At 35.3% G+C, this 19,485-nt stretch overlaps 1 protein-coding gene across 2 annotated transcripts in view; it reads left to right on the forward strand.

Moving 5' to 3' along the window:
- Positions 1-19,485, forward strand: part of Smp_136380.1 (hypothetical protein) — a gene marked incomplete at both ends in the record, with an annotated part of 86,165 nt that overhangs the window by 49,905 nt on the left and 16,775 nt on the right. For both annotated transcript variants that reach the window (XM_018799295.1, XM_018799296.1), the window contains 4 exons: positions 4,835-5,469; positions 6,811-7,168; positions 10,656-11,346; positions 14,413-14,886. In XM_018799295.1, the coding sequence (XP_018651099.1) occupies positions 4,835-5,469; positions 6,811-7,168; positions 10,656-11,346; positions 14,413-14,886 (2,158 nt within the window). The remainder of the gene's footprint in view (positions 1-4,834; positions 5,470-6,810; positions 7,169-10,655; positions 11,347-14,412; positions 14,887-19,485) is intronic.

Genomic DNA, 19,485 nt, shown 5'->3' on the forward strand with positions numbered 1-19,485 from the left:
TTTCAATGAAACAAAACTATTTTACATATCCATGAGATTCATTCCAGTGCTTAATGGCACTCATCGGTAACGTTTATCTTCGACCTTGATCGGACCTGATCATTTAGTTGGTAAAGCTAGTTCTCTAACGTTTATGATTATGAGTTGTACCCCAATGAATCCAGAAGACTTTTGTAAGTGATAGGCATTTGATCTTTGGTATCTCCTAGCCTTTGTTTACGTATGCTGGAAACATTAACTGAATAATGGTGATGTAGTGATATGGTATTAAGTTAAGATTATAAATCGATTGACAAGTTTATAAACCTTCATAAATTTTTTTGGTCGAGATATGTATTACTCACACCTCGGACCCAACCCAAAAGAGTTCCTTTAGTCTATTTGTAAATCTATCCACTGAATCGACAATATGTTGTACAAATCATTAATTTCTATTAAACTCGGTCACTATATTTTGTCTGTTTCACTCTTCATTTCTAAGCAACTGTGATAGTGAAGTGAATAAAACTGTAACGTCGGAAGGGATCATGATTTCGACGTTGGTTAGTTGAAGGTTTTTGTTCTTGACTAAGGATTGTATTGTAGAGTTTATAGAATAATCTCATAGTTCAGTTAGACGCATTAGCACATCGTAGATTTTCGCAGATAAATTGTAGGTCAGCAGTGATACAGTTGGTTGTAAAAGGGGGGGTAATTTACGTGGCTTCCGTTTCCCGTAGAGTCAGAGAAGAATAGATCACTTGAACCTCATTCACCACCGATCCTGTATTGTTATTTAGCTGTTTAACCTTTTTGTGGGATTCGTTATTAAAAATCGATACTCATCATTACCTTTCATTAGGTCCCCAATCTTCTTAATATCATCCCCTTTGCTTATAACCATTGTTATGGGTCATTTGTTAGCTAGCATTATGACTATGCCCTGCTCTTTTTCCAATATGTTGGTGGTGTTTTTCTCTTAACTGGTCAGTGTTAAGGGATTCCTTTTCTGAATGGTGAATAAGCCCATGGACACAGATCCTATTTACCAATCTATAAGAAAAAGTTTAACCAGTTTCTCGACCACAGGTTAACCAAGAAAGACACCCAACGGAAACACGAAGGTAAATGAAGCTGACGAAATCTCTGAAGACAATCATCTCTATACTATGTCCTTAAGACAGAACGAATTATTATCGCCAGGATACACATCATGAGAGCTATCATCTTTGCGGAGAAGAAAATTATATAGTTCACTGTAAGGCGTTTCCAGTCCAGGTACAAGGTTCATGTAATAACAATAATAACGCTCAATTACGAAGAACACAAAAGTAGGGAGCACGGAACAAAATCAACAACAAAATTACTATGATCAATTTCTTTAGTTGACGATGTTGGATTACATGATCCAAGGTCGATTACAATGACTAAGCTGCATACATTATCTATCTGCCTATATATCTTCAGTTAAATACTGTTCCATGCTATTCTTTCTTTCGTCTCACTTATTCCTTTCAAACTATATTTCATATGTTTACTTGGCCACTGAAATAGATCTTATAATCTCCTCATCCTATTAATTTCTTCTTTCTTTGTGATATTGTGAGATGTAACAATTTGAGCCAATACAGATCTGTGCCAGAACTTAATATTTTTAACGGATGAAATATCCACGTATAGAATATTGAGTGTACTATGATAACTACTAAACTTATGAACTTAATCATGGTTCATTACACATTTGAATAATGAATTAACATAGTTTATTATTCTTTTATTTAAAATAACTAAAATGTACCATATAAATATTTAATGGAATTCATCAGAATTCAGTAAAAACTTTCGACAAGCATATCAGTCAAAAGTTCAATTAAATAGATTGTGTTTATTGACCTTTTTGTGTCTAGTTCTTTGATTAATGATTCATTATTATGTTCTCTCATAATTACCCTCATTTTTTCTTATGTGTAATGACTTGACTTTTGAAAGTTAAAATAAAACCGTACTTATTACATGATTTAAAACAATTATCAACGTTCCTATAATACTATAATCGATATATTAACCAATCTATATCTGAAATAGTATAGTTAATTAGAATTCAGCGAAGAAAATATAATTTTTTTTCTTTGACGAAATCATTTACTTATGCTGTACATTCGTAATTATAATCTATAGAAATAAAGAAAAGACTCTATCATAAAGTGATTCCCGATTTCAAATATCAAATAAGGTTGCGTAATAATCAGGGGATTAGAGAAGAATAAAAAAAAACGAAAATAATTTACTGGTCAAAATTGCCCGTTTGACAGATATGAAAATGAAAAACATAAAGGTCATAATAATAACTGAATATTAATCACGAAAAATTGTTAAGGGATAATAATTACTTATTACGGTTTAAAATTACAAAATACTAGTTTTTTTTAAAAATAAAACAAGACCAAAACATACTACAGAAGGGAATTTGAACCAAGGAGGGACGTATCGTTTTTTCACGCAGAGTTCAGGCTTGAATGGTTGGATTACCAACTCCTCAGCAGTGCATAACTTTTTTACTCGACCTCCCTTCTATCCATTTCTTTTGATTGTGTAGATTATTTTGAAGAAAGTCTCCTTCAGAGTGACGTGCCCAGAGTTGATTAGATACTCCAGTATTGAACTGGTAATTGTTTTGCATTCTCCTTTTAAAGGCTACACCGGGTAATGTTCTGAGATGCTCTTGGAAAGTGATCACTTTGTGTAGCCAATGTAACCTGCCCCATACTAGCAAGTAAATTTATAGATCCACATTGATGTGGACCAAAGCAAAAGTTTATCCTTCACACATCCGTGAATGGTAGACCGGCTTGAGAAGACAATACTGAGCTTAGCTGAATAGGTTTAATTCAGGATTTGGAAATCCGTTTATTCAAGATTTCATCAGCCGTATCTCCTTTAGATCCGATATTCATAAAATGAGTTTTCTTTTGAACTGCTGGTGCTTCTTCAAGATGTTGTCTTAGTATTTAATTCCTATCGACGAATATGAGTGGATAACCATTTCTGATGAATATCTGTCGAATTTGAAGCAATTCATCATTTATTGTGTCATTAAAACATATTCGCCTAATTCTTGAGGATAAAGAGTCAATTAAGTTTCTCATTCTATTTAATGGGACCCAGCTATGGAAATTCATATACTGACCATTCCAGGTCGGTTTTCTATATACAGACCTATGTATAGAACTATCTGACCTTGTTAACTGGACATCAAGAAAATAAAACTCCTCGTTCGCATCTGCTTCCAATGTGAATTGAATTGAGTGATGACCATTATTGAGTCGATTCAAAATTTCATTGAGATTCATATCTTCCTCACAAATAGTAAAACTATCATCCATATATCTCTTTTACAAATGAAATCCCCCAATTGTTGGTTGAAGTTCTGTATTTTCCAGATTGGCCATGAAACAACCAGCCATTGATTAACCTACTGCAACTCCATCAGTTTGTTTATAGAAATTATTATTGTTATGACTATTACGCAACCCCGCTTGATATTTGCAGTCTCGAATCATTTTATTATTCAATCTTTTCTATTCTTCTATAGACTTGTATTTATCATGCATCTATAAATGCGAATGTACAGTTTAAGTAAATGATTTCATCGAAAAGATAATTTTATTCCCTGAATTCTCTTTATTTTTATTCAATGAAACAATTGGTTATTTTAGATAACTAATTAATTTAGTCTTTCAATATTGATTCGGTTTAGATGTAATGAACCCGATTACGTAAGGAATTGCTGTTTCAGTCACTCCAGTGTCATATTTATTGACAATAATTTATCTTTTAATAATAAAATAATTATATATTTATAGGATGTCAATGAAGAGAAATTAAAATTTCTAGTGTTTCATGATAACGTCAGACACTTCTTCAGAGCAAATACATAATGCCTGAATTAAATTAATACATGTCGAAACAGTATAGAGGAATAGGTCTGTTTCTTTTATTATCTAGAGATCAATGTTTGTCCATAAATATTAGACTGAGGCTATACTTTACATTTAAACTATCCTAGTGATGCAAAAATATTTGGTCCCATATTCCAGCTTAAACCATTCCTCTTACCCTAAACATATTGTAGCAAAACCCAAAATTAAAAACCCTTCAAGAGCTATAGTAGCTTTCACACAACACGTTTTGTCAACTAAATAAAAACTCTCAGAACGCGATTATCCTAAATACTAAGATCCATACACTAGAAGTGTCTAATAAGTTTTGTTCCCCAGAGGCCTACGAAATTTAGTTTATTTTGTCAGTAATATTAACGTTTAATTTAATAGCGCCCCCAGAGGAACTTCAACATTAGGGTCCTAGTGTACTCAGTTAGGATGAAACATTTATTCTTGATTCCGCTACTAGCTGTCACGACAAATGGTCAAAATGTTACTTAATGCTGTTATATCAAGATATTGACTTATATGGCCAGTTTGCTGAAGTTGTTCGTATTCACATAACGAAGTTATATAAAACGTTTATATACATACGTATTGGACTTTTATTGACTTTTAAAGTATATACTTTTGGAGTAAATATTGTATCCCCAATTGTTTATAACAACTAAAATATTCTACATAATATTCTGCATTGTATATACGTACTATAGTTTTTATCATACATGTTATTACTGTCAAGTAATATGTACTAATACTTCATTATCGTTGCTTATAATATAAGTAAATGATTGTCTGCTCGTGTAACTTTTATTTCATCAACCATACTGATTTCTTGATTGTTCACTTTCGCTCATTCCGTTTTTTGAATTTTCTTTTTTTCTCTTAATATTGTGGGTATACTTTGTTAACAGGAATGTTATGGTTGAAAGGTGTTAGAGGGACTGTTAATCAATCTACAGAGAAAATCACTCATCAGTCATTTATAAATCGTCTAATAATTGAAGAAACATTTAAACTATACAATGAATTATACAATCAATGGTTAAAACATTTGATGAATAAAGATATTACTTCTAAACATCCTTTTATGAACAAAAATATCTTAACATCTATAAGTTATAAACTGCCTGATGAAAATGTAACATTTTTTAGTGATTTATCTGTTCGATATATGTGGCCGCAGATAACTAGAGCCCGGAAAGTTCCTATAAATGTATCAAGTAAACATTTGACATTTTGTACTATTAAAAATGTCCCCTCTTCATTATCAGTATCGTCAGAATCAGAGAATCGATCTTTACTCACTCATCGTTTGATGCAAATACCAACAGTAACATCATCATCATTACTGTCGCTGTCAGAAGCAACAAATTCATTTGAATGTATTTTTCAAATAACGAATCCTCAATCAACGATAAATCCGTTATTTGTTCAACCCTTATTATGGAATGAAGTATATAAAATCTATGCTACAAATGAATCGGAATTAAATCATTTAAAAAAACTGATTACCAATATTTCGGCGGATTCAACATTCATCGATTCAGTAAGTTTTTTGTGTTACTGTTATTTAATATAGCTTTTTGTGTACATTTCTGCTAAGTGATATGTAAAATTAATAATCGTATCACGTTAAATAAAACCAATAGCTTATTACAAAATCTCCTAAATAAATTGAGTGACAAATTGAAAATACATGACATGGATATGACATCTATTGGATGTCAACAGGATTTTGGGGCTGGTTTTGTAAGAACGTTTAATTTCACTGTATGAGGTTAGCTATTTGAAACGGTATAATTACTTCATCTATCCAACGAGTTCTATTGTACTCGTTTCTAAGTTTATTACTACCATATGGAATTTCTCAAGGTATATTTTCCAAGCACAGGTTCATGTACTCTACTATGAGCCACACTTTATGTTTGAAGGCTAGCGATATTTGTTGAGCTACCTGAACGGAAGTGAATAGAACTAAGTTCAAACCCACGACCTATTGGTTGAAAACCGAGTTTTATTAACCATTATAACATCCCTCAAAATTTGAAAATAGCAACATAGCTATAATTTAAAATCACTTAATATTCCCCACTCTACATCATTTATGGTGTTAACAAAAATTCTTGTTTACATAACAGAGGATTAGTTTGAATAATAAAAATATTTTGTGTTTTACTCGTACAGTTGTAAGATATGACCATACTGAGTGTACTAGATGATGAAGCTGTTAGGAGTCCTCGGGAAATCTTCTAGAAGCAAGGAAGATATATATTGAAGAGCGTCAACCAATCAGTGCTTTTAAGAAAAATCCAGGAAACGATTATGTTTTCCTTATCTTAACTTGACAAGTACCAGATTTGTTACAAATTTTAGAACGTTTTCTATAATCTAATAAACACCCTCGTCTTTTATATAGGATTTAACCTTTGAAGTAAAGCTTCCTCAATACTTCCATCCTTTTGTTTTCAATTCAAGATTTAGGAGTAGAGGACTTCATAGAACCAGATGCTAGAATATCCACATCCAACGTTTATATCTAAGACATTAGAATTTATAAATGTTTGATCGCCAGTTACATTGTAGCATCATTGATCACAACTAGAGTTTTCAATGATAGGATAAACAAGTGAACAGTATATAGACATTGGAGACAATCACTTATTCAGTAATTTTATCTCACTGGAATATATTTGTGTTGTATCTTCTTATAATGCTCAACTATTTTAATCCTACTTGTACCTAAATAACTTTCTGGAAACAACCAATCACATTTACATGAACATCTTAAAGTTTACACAAACTACTACGTATTTTATTGCGTATTATTGTTACCGTTTACTATATTTTTATCTTCTCTGATTTTCTTGTGTTTATTTCCGTATTGTAGTTATTCACAACACAGTATGGAGAATTTTCTATCCAACCATTTTTATGTTCCGATTGTCAACTAATCAATCATTCTATCAATTTAACATATCCTCCAAGTTATATTTTACCGTCGAATGGGAGTGGACAATATTTTCGCTTAATATTTACACCATATCAAAATATATTTGAATTATTAAATCAGAATAAGGTGAACAATGAAGATAACATACGTAGTCTATTAATAATACGAAATAATTTAACTTCAATAGAACCTTTATGGTTAGAAATTCATTTTGGTCGGATTGGTTTAACACTTGGCAAATTGTCAACTACAAAAACAATATCTAAATTGACAAAATCGATTAGTGCTTTCGTTAGTAAATTTGAAAATGATCCCAGTCATATTAAACATTCCATTTCGCCTAATATTGATCTATATATTCGTAATGTACCACCTAGTAGCAGTAGTAGTGGTAGTAGTAGTAGCAGTAGTAGTAGTAGCATTAATGGATTCAGTACATTGAAGGATAACTTAATTTCTTCATTGAAAATTGATCAAACTCTTTATGATATCGACTTAGATTTCACTAGTCTATTCAACAACAAAGCAATTCATCAAAAGATTCACCAGGATTTATCATTAAAATTTGAATTCACTGAAAAAACTATTGGAACATTTTGTAAGTAATAAATGTGTTTTTTTCTTTAGTTCCATGTTGTTGCTTTTTCCTTATGTGTCTGAATTGTTCAAACCTTTATTTTTTTTAAAGTAAAATTCTAATTGCGAATTATTATAATCAAATAGTCTCCTATTTGGAAAATCATTGGATTGTTGAAAAGATGTTAATTATTCATATTTTAACAGAAACGACAGTCTATCACTGAATTTCATACCATTTTTAATTAGATGTTAAGAAGTAGTCGAACGCGTGAACAGCTTCACTTATCTTGGAAGTCTGATCAGCCCTAATGGGTTGGTGTCTGACGAAATCTCAGCACGGATTCAAAAAGCTCGTTTGGCTTTTGCCAACTTACGTCACCTATGGCGAAAACGAGATATCCGTCTATCAATTAAGGGACGAGTATACTGCGCAGCAGTTCGCTCTGTTCTACTTTACGGCTGCGAAACATGGCCATTAAGAGTAGAAGATACTCGTAGGTTACTAGTATTTGACCACAGATGTCTTAGAAATATTGCTCGCATCTGCTGGGATAACCGGGTAAGTAATAGCGAGGTTAGACGCAGGGTATTAGGGAACGATGGTAAATCAGTTGATGAGGTGATGAATCTTCATCGACTGAGATGGTTGGGCCACGTGTTACGTATGCCTGAACACCGATTACCACGACGCGCTATGCTGACTAGTGTAGGGGATGGCTGGAAGAGAGTTAGGGGCGGCCAAACCAAAACATGGCATCAGTGTTCGAAGTCACTAACTTCTAGCCTGAGCCATGTTGGCAGATGCAGACTACCTGGTTGGGGTCCGCGTGACTATCGTAACCAATGGTTGGAGACTCTAGGTGACATGGCTCAGAATCGATCACAATGGCGTAGGTGTATACACTCTTTATCTTCCCTTAAACCTTGAGATTAAAATTGCTTCATATCTCTCTTCCTTCCTGTACTACATCCTTATATACAACCTTTCTTTATATACTACCACCACTAAATTAATTACTTCTATGAATCCGGTGTTGATCTTGTTGTGCTAACGAGGTATGGCAACTTGGACCGATGCATATATGTGCCTGGTCCTACGTTGTAGCTGACTGACTGAGATGTTAAGTGATTTCAAACAATTTGAAAAAACCTCTCAAAATAGTTTTTATGTTAATTGTGACACTTATCAGTAAGGTGTATATCTGCAATTCATAGCAACTGATGCTGTCATAGGAATTTAAACATATATCATCTAGTAGAAACAGTCAAAGATATTAGCAATAAGTTAGTTAAGTCGTGATTGACTTGGTTGTTCACACTGACTAGTTACTACATATTGACCGAAATCTTATTATCTATTCCCTGACCACTGATCTAATTCTATCAATCAATCTGAAGTATAGCCATCAATCTAAATAACTCAACAGTTAGATGTTAGTTAGTGGAGACGAATAAACCCATATCGTTGGAAAGTTGTAAACAAAATTGAATTAGGCAATATTCACAGTTGACTTACATACTGAATAATTTCTTCGTATGACGTCCTTGAATAACTATATTAATATTTGTTCATTTCCATACATAGTTTACCTGATTTGGGATTAGAAATTAGATCTTTACATTCGACAGCTCGCTGTTTGCTTTTCAAATTGTCGATTATTATTATTATTATTATTGCCAATAGAGCGGTGAATTACTGGTTAAAGTACTTAGCTATCATCTGGTGTGTTATGGGTTTGAACTTCGCCTCAACTTCTTCATTCGGTGCAACCAATTATCATCGTTAGTCCGCACACAAACAGCGTGGCTCATAGCCGATTAGATGGAACGGTACTTGAGTTACATTACGTAAATCCTTAACTAGTGACAATAGGATTCTGTTGATTGACGAATCTTACGTTTCTTATTTATCTAGGTAAATTTACATTCTACTATACTAATTTCAGCATTTTAAATGAATACAAACAATTCACATGATGTCCCACACCTAAATTTTACTAAAAAATATCAATATCCGCATCGTAAAAAAAATGTCCACTCTGCTTCTGATGATATTCAGACTTTTGACGTCGTTATTTTTCTATTAGTATAATGAATATGTTTGGTTTCTGTTATGTCATAATTGTAAACATTTACGATATTGACTATCTGACTGATTTTTTCAAACTTTCACCACTTACTTTACAAACATTGATGGTCGACTGATTAAAACAAATTGCGTTGTATACAACTAAAGTTTTATTTAAATGTCATAGCTTCAACCACTTAACTTTCAGTCATTATGTCGCAAAATTCGAAATTCGCATGACATAATTTAATTTATAAAAACTAATTGATATCACTAACCTTCATTCAAAAATTTCTCTCTAATTTGAGTTCATTTAAATGAACTTAGTGAATGGTCTATATTACTTGAAGTTTATTACTGAGAATATAAGTAACAGATTATTTTTACTGGTTATAAAATATTATGACATTCTAGAAACTTTTAGATAATGTACAAACATTTATTAATGATTTGTAAGCAAAGATGGATAGTGGCTAGCAGTAAAATCCAGAATGCGCGTTTCATCCTATTTGGGACTCGTCAGCTGGATGTACCTGCATCTCAGAGTTGACGTCCACTCTAGAACTCGAACCCAGTACCTTTCTCTTCAAACGCCATCGCGTTATCCACTCGGACACTGAGTCCTGATAGCCACTTGCTTGTGCAATAGGGTGAAGTTTAAATTCACTTAGTCTTGTTTGTTTGAACCTTCCCATTGATGTTTAGGACTGCAACTGGTCAGTCTCTAATTGGTATATGTGCATACTGTGCGTATTGTCTCGATATAGCCTAAGTTCACAAGCATGGTAAGCAAAAATGGATAGTGGCTAGCAGTGGAATCCAAGACGGGAAGATCCAAACAAACAATACTAAGTGAATTTATTTTTTAATGATTTGTTCAATTTAATTAATCAAATTTGTAAACAGCATAAATATATTGATTTCTGAAAATTACTAAAACTTTTTCTCATTAAAAGTGTACGATTTAAGCATTTCTCAACAACAGTAGGTGTCGAATTTTCTGACTAATATAATCATCACTGAATTTTTGATACAATTTTCTAATTGATAATATTTGAATTAGCTTTCTTTTCAATGTTTTCTAAATTTGTCATTTTATTTATTTGTTTGGATTAAAATGTTCTTTCTCTTCAAGGTGAACCGCCTAAAACAAAATCGATAGACAATTTACCTTCTCCATTTCAATCTAAGCATCGGAAACAATCGAGTGATTCTAATCATTTTGCTGATATTGACAATCATCAAGGTTTATTAACAACTCTTTCATTACGACGACGATTAGTACTACTCAATACTGGACAAGTTACGTTGAGTATATTTATGCTGAGCCTTTTACCATCAATGAATGGTAGACAGAAATTCACTGAAAACTTTTCACTAACCAATAATTTATCAATACCTACATCTTATTCTTGGTTATATTCACATTTATCATGTAATTTAAATGGTTTTAAATTAGATCCATGTATACTACCGCCTACAACGATGACAACAGCAAAGATGATGAGTATTAATGATCCTGATAAAAATAATAGTTCTAATATTATTACAATTTTACCAGGTCAACAGATTATCATCGAACTACGACATTATCCAGATTTTACGCATACCTTTTTGACAGCAAATTTAATTATTCAATTATATCCAACATTATTTCAATCGAATATTCTCCAATGGTGGGATTTACAACAATCGAATAAAACAGATGACAGTCATATCTTATTAATTGATCTACCCAAGATTTCACTACAAGCTATTTTTAATGCAAATCTTTTAGGCTCCTGTCTTAGTTTATTGCCTAGACCATCAATCGAATCATTTCTATCGTAAGTGGAATTTATATACTACAATAATACTTAGTATAAATTCCTGTATGTTTCTTCCTCTATAGTAAATCAGTATAACTGTTTGTTTTCTGATTAAATGTGCTTGAGAGCTGTTTCATTGATTTTTCGTTAATGACTACTCAGACTGAGATACAGTGATTCTACATTAGCTCTGTAAACCGCATTACTTAATGCCCATGAAACACAAACTTTGATGATCGAAGATGAACTTAGGTTTTCAGTAATACGTAATAGATGCATTCATTAGATTGTGTAAGTACAGTCAAACCAACGAGTGAGTAGTACTGATGTCAGGTGTAAATTACATGGCTAAAAACCCTCATCCAATGGAGTGGTTGGAATATGTTACAAATACGTAGCCCGATGGACGATCCAGTTGTTTCACGAAACTGCAACCTGCTGTGATGTTCGTTTCCATAGTGCTCTCTAAGTGAAACTACTAATCATCTATGCTTTCTAGTGGGTTTATATTTAACCTAGCTTTGTTTGACATTTGGTTGATGCAGTTGTTACATACATTAGCGTGATCGAAATTCGGGTAAGTGTCCCAGACCTTCGAGATTTGATTGATATGTGACGTACTCGAGTTGCTGAAGGATTATTGTCAACAGCGTGTTGTTTTATTTTTTATTTATTTAAACACATAAATATTGGTACAAGGAAGCACCAGATAAATATGCGCCTCACAAATCTCATTCGATTTGTGTGAGGGCTGTGATACTGCCCAGGTGCCCAGACTGAAGCAGGTGGTTTTCTTAGGGGCCCACACCCGGAGCCTTTGACCTAAAGGTCTAGTCCACAAGGCAGTGGAGAATCGTAAGGAGATGCAGTCCCATGGTAGCCGGTGACCAACAGTTGGTTCATACGCCATTCGTTCCTTCAGGATACTGGAGCCCATGTGCACCATTAGTTTGGAATCAGGGTTTTCCAACTCCCCTAGGTGGACACTCCACATCCACCAACCCGGTTAAAGCGCCGGACATTCGCTTTTCGTCCTCTCACTTTCGTGAACAACACCCCCACCACGAGAAGGCAGTGAGTAGGACTTCCCTGTCAGAGGCTATATATTCGCGTGGCCATATGAGAGCATTTTGAGAGGGAGAGCAGACTCTCCCCACTCTCGGCCGTACCAGGGCATCCCCAACAGCGTGTTGGGGATCACCGTTACTATTAACTAGGTTTGTGCAAAGTTTCATAAGGCGGTCTCCGTTATCCAGTCTGTAGTTATTAAGTCTCTATACCCCCACACACGCACACCCGAAAATACTCTCTTCTAACCTGTTCATTTAGGCCCTCAGTTTTTTAGAGTACTCTGGCAAGATCGTTCACAAGCCGATAACATTCGTCTTTGATTCCTTCCTTATTGAAATTCGTTGGAACATCTGCAGAAATAGCATAATTATGTTATCATCAACGAGACTGAAACCCGACGGCATAATGTCCTGGCATATATTCAGGATCTAAGAGAAGACTAAAAGTGAACACATCTACGTTATTGCGACTGATTTTGAGCCATTTCACCCAACATCCTCACCCATTGGTCGCGACAATGCTGTGGACTTAAATCCGGTAGTTTGAACCTCCTAGCATGACTCAGACTAAAGTCAAGGACTTCATGGAAGTGTTATCGCTGTTCGGTTTCGTCGCCCTAAGTTTTCTTCCAACCTACTCCCATACTAGTTTATATTGACTATCGGGATAGGCGTTTAAAAAAATTAGGGATTATAACACCTACTAAACATATCTTGATTGACCAATAATAGTGTTTCGTATTAATCGTTACCCAATCAGTATTCACGTATTCTTAGTTCGTGACTGAAAAGTTAGGTTTAGTTACCAAATCCTAATGACGATAAAATCTTATGAAATCACATTGAATATGTGACACTGGGATCTTTATTTATTATAGCTATAGCTGTTCTGCTGAATAATATAGTGATTGATCGGATGGAGCAAAATATTTGTACACATTATCTTCATTTCTGTTAGTTACCTAACTAATATTTACGAGTAATGAAAGTGCATCAAAACATCTCAACCTACTGTTGGGACACAGCAACTTTAGTTGATGTACATTTGTCCCTAGCTTTACGTCGTTTATGACTCAATTACTTAATTTTTTCAACCAAATAAATTTTAACCGTTTAATATATGTATGTTCAAAGAGTTAACACCACACACTGGTTTTAGCTAGGTAACCAGGAAAAACCAGAGAATACTATATGTTGTTTCGTGCTAGTCCGGAACTTCTCAATAGTGTGCAAATATGAACATACCGGGGATCAAATCTAGAACCTCCAGATCTTATAGCGGGTGTTAGTTTTAAGCCAATGGATCTATATTCGACAATTCACATTTCTATCTTCAACCCAGTGCTACTTAGTTTTCACTTATTGTTTTGTTGAATTCATTTTCTTTATCCAAACTATCTTCGATTGGACTTATTTGTCAATATTTTTCATTAATGTTTAAAAACCCATTATTTCTGCAAAGCTCTGCTGGACTGGCATTTCGTAAATCAATCAATATTAGGAAGTCTTTGTCTGGATGTCTGAAAATTTCGAATCAATAAATGTCAGCTAATCGCAGAAATGAATCAATATCGATTATGGAAGTTGGAGGCGTAGGTTACAAATTTAGTAGTTAGGATCATCGTTTCACTCACATGCATACTGTGATCTAGGTCAACAGCGTGACTTGATTTTTCTACCCACTTCATATATCTTATCTTTTATCCTATTGGCGAATAGTGTTGGGGGTGATGAGTCATTTATGTTGACCTTAATAATGATTGGTAAGATCATAAAATGGGATGAGAACTGTCTCAGTCAGTCAATCATCATCAGATTTGGAATTGGGTTTTGCTAAATGTCACCTAGTTTCCCCTGGGCCTGTATTGGATTGTATTTACGATATTAAGTGTTTACGAACATTGCTCTTCCTATTGATCGGGAACAATCGATTAGTTGTCCGTATCACATCAAATACATATTTGCTTAATTATGTTGATCTAGTTTACTCAAATTGTCTTACTATTTTGAATAGGATGACGGTCTTTCTATTCTATTTACTCAATATCACTGCAATACTTATCATATCATATGGAGATGCTAAAGAAATATATACACGTCATATTAAATTACGACATTACATAGATGAACTACCAGAAAATGTACTCTCAGATTCTTCTAGACGATTTAATTTAAATCAACCAAGTGATAAATTATGTATCAATTGTTGTATAAACGATAAAAACTTATGTAATCCTTCCAATCGAGAATTATTTACCACATCCAATTCTCAATTATCATATTCAACAATTACAACATCAAACACTGCTATACTAATGAAAAAGCAATTAACAAATAGTATCATTGAAAATGATGAAATTTCTACATTGAATTCAACTACAACAGGAACAAAACTTAAATGGAAAGATAAAATTAATTCAGATGAACAAAAATTAAAATATGAAATATTAACAACAAGATTAGATTGGATAAATTATTATTTTCAATGGTTATTAGGATTATTATTTCTTATTAAATATATTAGTTTACATTGGATTTTAATTATTATTAAATATCCATATAAAACAATGAAAAGATATATTATATGTTTGGGAAAATGCAAAGATTGGTTAATATCAAGCTTAAATTTAATTAATTATGGTTATTTTCATTGTATTCGTCAATCGTCATCAGATGTTATAAATGCTACTAATGATAATAGTCAATCAACTCCATCATCAAATGATACAATGATAATAAATAAAAAAAATTTAGTAAGTTAGATTTGGTTTATTTATCTGATTAGAATGATTGTTGTGTACTGAAGTGATAATTAATGTTTTTTTTTACTTGTTAATGACAGGGTTTATGTTCTCGGGCTAATGATACAATGCGGCTCTTCTAACTGAAATAGTAAGAGTTGAATTCGATTATTAGGCTTGATGGGAAACATGGTTGTTAAATGGGGTATGAAGTTTTATCGACTAGTTTACGAAACTCTAATGTATCTCTTTCAAGTCTTGCTAAATGTATCTTAAACTCAATTTTATTAATGTTAAAATAATAGTAGATGTGATTTAGTTGGTTAAAAACTATTCTCATTCACTAAAATCAATATTCTGTGAAATCCACTTCATTTAATTTGTTTTTGATAATCAAATAGGATACGTTTTCAGTAAATTTAAATGTTACTTAACAGTTTGTGAAAGTGATTTTCAAATCACATCTTTTGAAGAACCATTGATAATCATGAAGACACTAGATGGGTGTTTCGCTCTGGTTCGAAACTACCCATCAGTGTACCCCCAAAACCGTAAACTGTCAGTTACATAAAACCTCTATAAGAATTCATAATTTTCACCAGTCCCATAGCTACTATCAATTTATGGTGGGAATGGCTGTTTTTAAACCACACTTAATATCTACAAAAACACTATCTAAAAAGTGAGTGAATCTTCAATTTTTTTCGTCAAGCCTTACTGCAAATTTATCTGTATTTATTTATTTTATTTAATCACAAATATATTGGTACAAAGGGCACCGGGTACATATGCGCCACACAAAATAATGAGAATGGGAGGAGAAGGAAGAGGATGTGTATATATAAAAGAAGGAAAAAAAAGAAAAGAAGAGTAATGATGGGGGGAACTGAAATGTACAACCAGAAGAGCTCTCTCAGTTAAGAAAGTTAGAACTACTCTTTATGAAGAAAGTAAAAGAAGGTTACAGCAGGATCGCCACTGGCTTCTATTCTGAGCCATATCTGATAATGTCTCTAGCCATTGTGTTGCACCATCTCTCGGACCCCAGCTCTAGTGCTAGCACGTATCTGTCTGCGTCTTACTGGACGTAGGAAAGACACTGCAGGGAAGCCTCTAAGGGTTCTACTTAATGATAAGCAAGCTAAGAATATATTTCAGAAACAACTGGAAAAACAGTTGGACAGACATGTAAGTTGTGCCCACCCCGAAGCAGCGTGGAATGACATCCGAAAAGCTGTGGAAACAGCAGCGATATCCGCTAGTAAGGTAAGCCATAAAGTCAGGGAGAAACAATGGATCTCGGCAGCATCTACCTCACTGATAGATGCTCGAAAACTCATCCCATCTGGCTCTTAACATAACGAAGAGCGGAGTCAGCTTAAGCGAAGGCTAATAAGAAGCCTACGCAATGATCGTGAACAGTGGTGGGTAGCGAAAGCAAGAGAGATGGAAAAGGCAGCGGCAATAGGTAACAGCAGACAGCTATTCAGACTTATTAAAGAAACCGGCATCAGGAACCCAACTATTAGCGAAACTATCTCAGACAAAGATGGGCATATCATTCATTCTCAATCCAGTAGATTGGATCGATGGGCAGAACATTTTAGGGATCAGTTCAACTGGCCTTCAGCCACACTTCAGTTACCCACGATCCCCAGTCGTCCTGAATGGCAAATTGAGGTAAGTCCTCCAACTCTCTACGAGGTTGAAAAAGCTATAGAAAATCTAAAGCGAGGGAGAGCCGCAGGCCCTGACAGGTTTACCCCTGAGATTTTTAAGGATGGTGGTCCAGTACTAGCAGCGAGATTGACTGAGGTCTTAGGTAGAATCTGGGAACTGGACGTAATTCCATCTGACTGGTCCCAATCAGTGATTGTGCCAGTCTATAAGAAAGGACAAAAGTCCTCCTGTGACAATCACAGAGGGATCAGTTTGACTAATATAGTGTCTAAAATATTAGCTTCAATAATGCTAGGACGCCTAACCAAAACTCGTGAAGAGCAGACTAGAGAAAACCAGGCTGGTTTCCAACCTGGACGTGGTTGTATGAACCAGATATTCACTTTACGTCATGTCCTAGAACATAGACATACATTCAGACGTCCCACAATAGTAGTATTTCTTGACCTTAAGGCGGCATTTGACACTGTTGATCGTGAGGTTCTATGGCAGTGTTTGTCAGTGAAAGGAGTACCAAAGAAGTACATTAACCTCATAAAGGCTCTCTACTCGAACACAACTGGTCGAGTTAGAGCCTATGGCGAACTGTCATCAGAATTGGTTACCTCAAGTGGTGTTCGTCAGGACTGTCCACTCTCCCCATTCTTGTTTAACTTTGTCGTTGACATGCTTTTAGAGATATCACTTTCATCATCTCAATCTCCAGGAGTTGAACTTTTACCGGGAGATTCACTTGTTGACTTAGAATACGCCGACGACATAGTTTTATTCGGTGAAGACGCTGACAAAATGCAGAGTTTTCTGACCACTATAAGCAACAATGCAGGCATGTTCGGGATGCGATTCTCTCCCTCGAAGTGCAAAGTGTTACTTCAGGATTGGGTTTCATCGACACCTGAACTAATGATAGGGAGTGAAGTAGTTGAGCGTGTTGACAGCTTCACTTATCTTGGGAGTCTCATCAGCCCTTGTGGTCTGGTGTGTGACGAAATCTCAGCACAGATACAGAAGGCTCGACTAGCTTTCACCAACTGGCGTCATTTATGACGTATGCGAGACATCCGTCTACCAATCAAAGGACGGGTTTACTGTGCAGCAGTCCGTTCCGTCCTACTTTATGGCAGTAAAACATGGCCGATAAGAGTAGAGGATATTCGTAGGCTACTAGTGTTCGATCATAGGTGTCTTCGAAGCATTGCTCGTATATCCTGGGACCACCGGGTAAGTAACTCAGTTGTTAGGAAACGGGTACTAGGTAAAGATGGCAAATCGATTCTTGAAGTAGTGAAACTTGATCAGTTGAGATGGCTGGGACACATGTTACGTATGCCTAACCACCGACTGCCCCAACGTGCAATGTTTTATGGCGCAGGAGTAGATTGGAAGAAAGCTAGGAGCGGCCAGAACAAAACGTGGCATAAATCCAAGAAGTCACTGACAAGTGGACTGAGCCATGTTAGTAGATGTAGACCACGTGGTTGGGATCCGCGAGATGATAGCAACCAATGGTTAGAGACCTTGAATGATATGGATCAAAATCGTTTGCAATGGCGAAGGTGCATCCACTCTTTGTGTTCTACCAAATTCTAATCTTCTGAATTCTTCATGTCCCTATCCTTTTTCTCTTTCCAAATTTATTACACTGGATTATACTCCTTCAATAACATCTTCAAACCCTAATCTTTCACATAATACTTATACTCTTACTACTTCTACCAATATGGGATTTGAATCGACAACTTCATCTCGGTGCTAATGTGGTATGGCAACTCGAACTGATGTACGTACGTACGAAGTTCTACGTTGTAACTGACTGACTGACTGACGGACCCCAGCCAGGGAGTCGTGAAGGACCAACAGAAGCTAGCCCTTTGCAGCTTTCTTTCATACCACGACACCATGTCATACACTGACCTCCTCTCCGCCTTTTCCAACCAGTCCCAGAGTCGGCAAATAATGCACGACGTGGAATTCTCTGGGACGACATTCGTAAAACATGTCCAAGCCACCGAAGTCGGTGTTTCAAGATGGTGACACCAATTGAACTATCGTCTCTGCGCCCGAATACACGATGCCAAACCTCTGCATTACTAACGTGGTGTTGCCACTGGATGTCAGCAATCCTTCGGAGACAACGATGATCGAACACAGAGAGACATCCTCAACTCGGAGAGGCCAGGTTTCACAAGCATAGAGCAAAACTGCTCTCACCGACGCGTTGTAGATCCGACCTTTTACAGCCAGACTAACATCACGAAGGCGCCAAAGATGGCCCAGATTGGCATAAGCCTCTCTGGCTTTCATTATACGTGCATCGATCTCATCACTCACACCACCACCAGCACTTATATAGCTACCTAGATACACGAACTTCTCAACTGCTTCAATCTGCTCACCATCTAGGGTAAGTACAGGATGAGAATCCTGCCAGTCTTGTAGGAGTACTTTGCACTTGGAGGGTGCAAAGCACATACCGTACCTGCGGATACTGATTGCCAACTGATTAAGTGCGGATTGCATGCCTTGGGCATTATCGCACAGTAAGACAATATCATCCGCATACTCGAGGTCGAGAAGTAGTTCTCCAGGCAGCAGATCCACACCGCCATTACTTACATCCATCAGAGCTGTTTCCAGGATGTCATCGATGGCAAAGTTGAAGAGGA

Source organism: Schistosoma mansoni, chromosome 3, assembly GCF_000237925.1.
Source record: "Schistosoma mansoni strain Puerto Rico chromosome 3, complete genome".
Classification (NCBI taxonomy): Eukaryota; Metazoa; Platyhelminthes; class Trematoda; order Strigeidida; family Schistosomatidae; genus Schistosoma; species Schistosoma mansoni.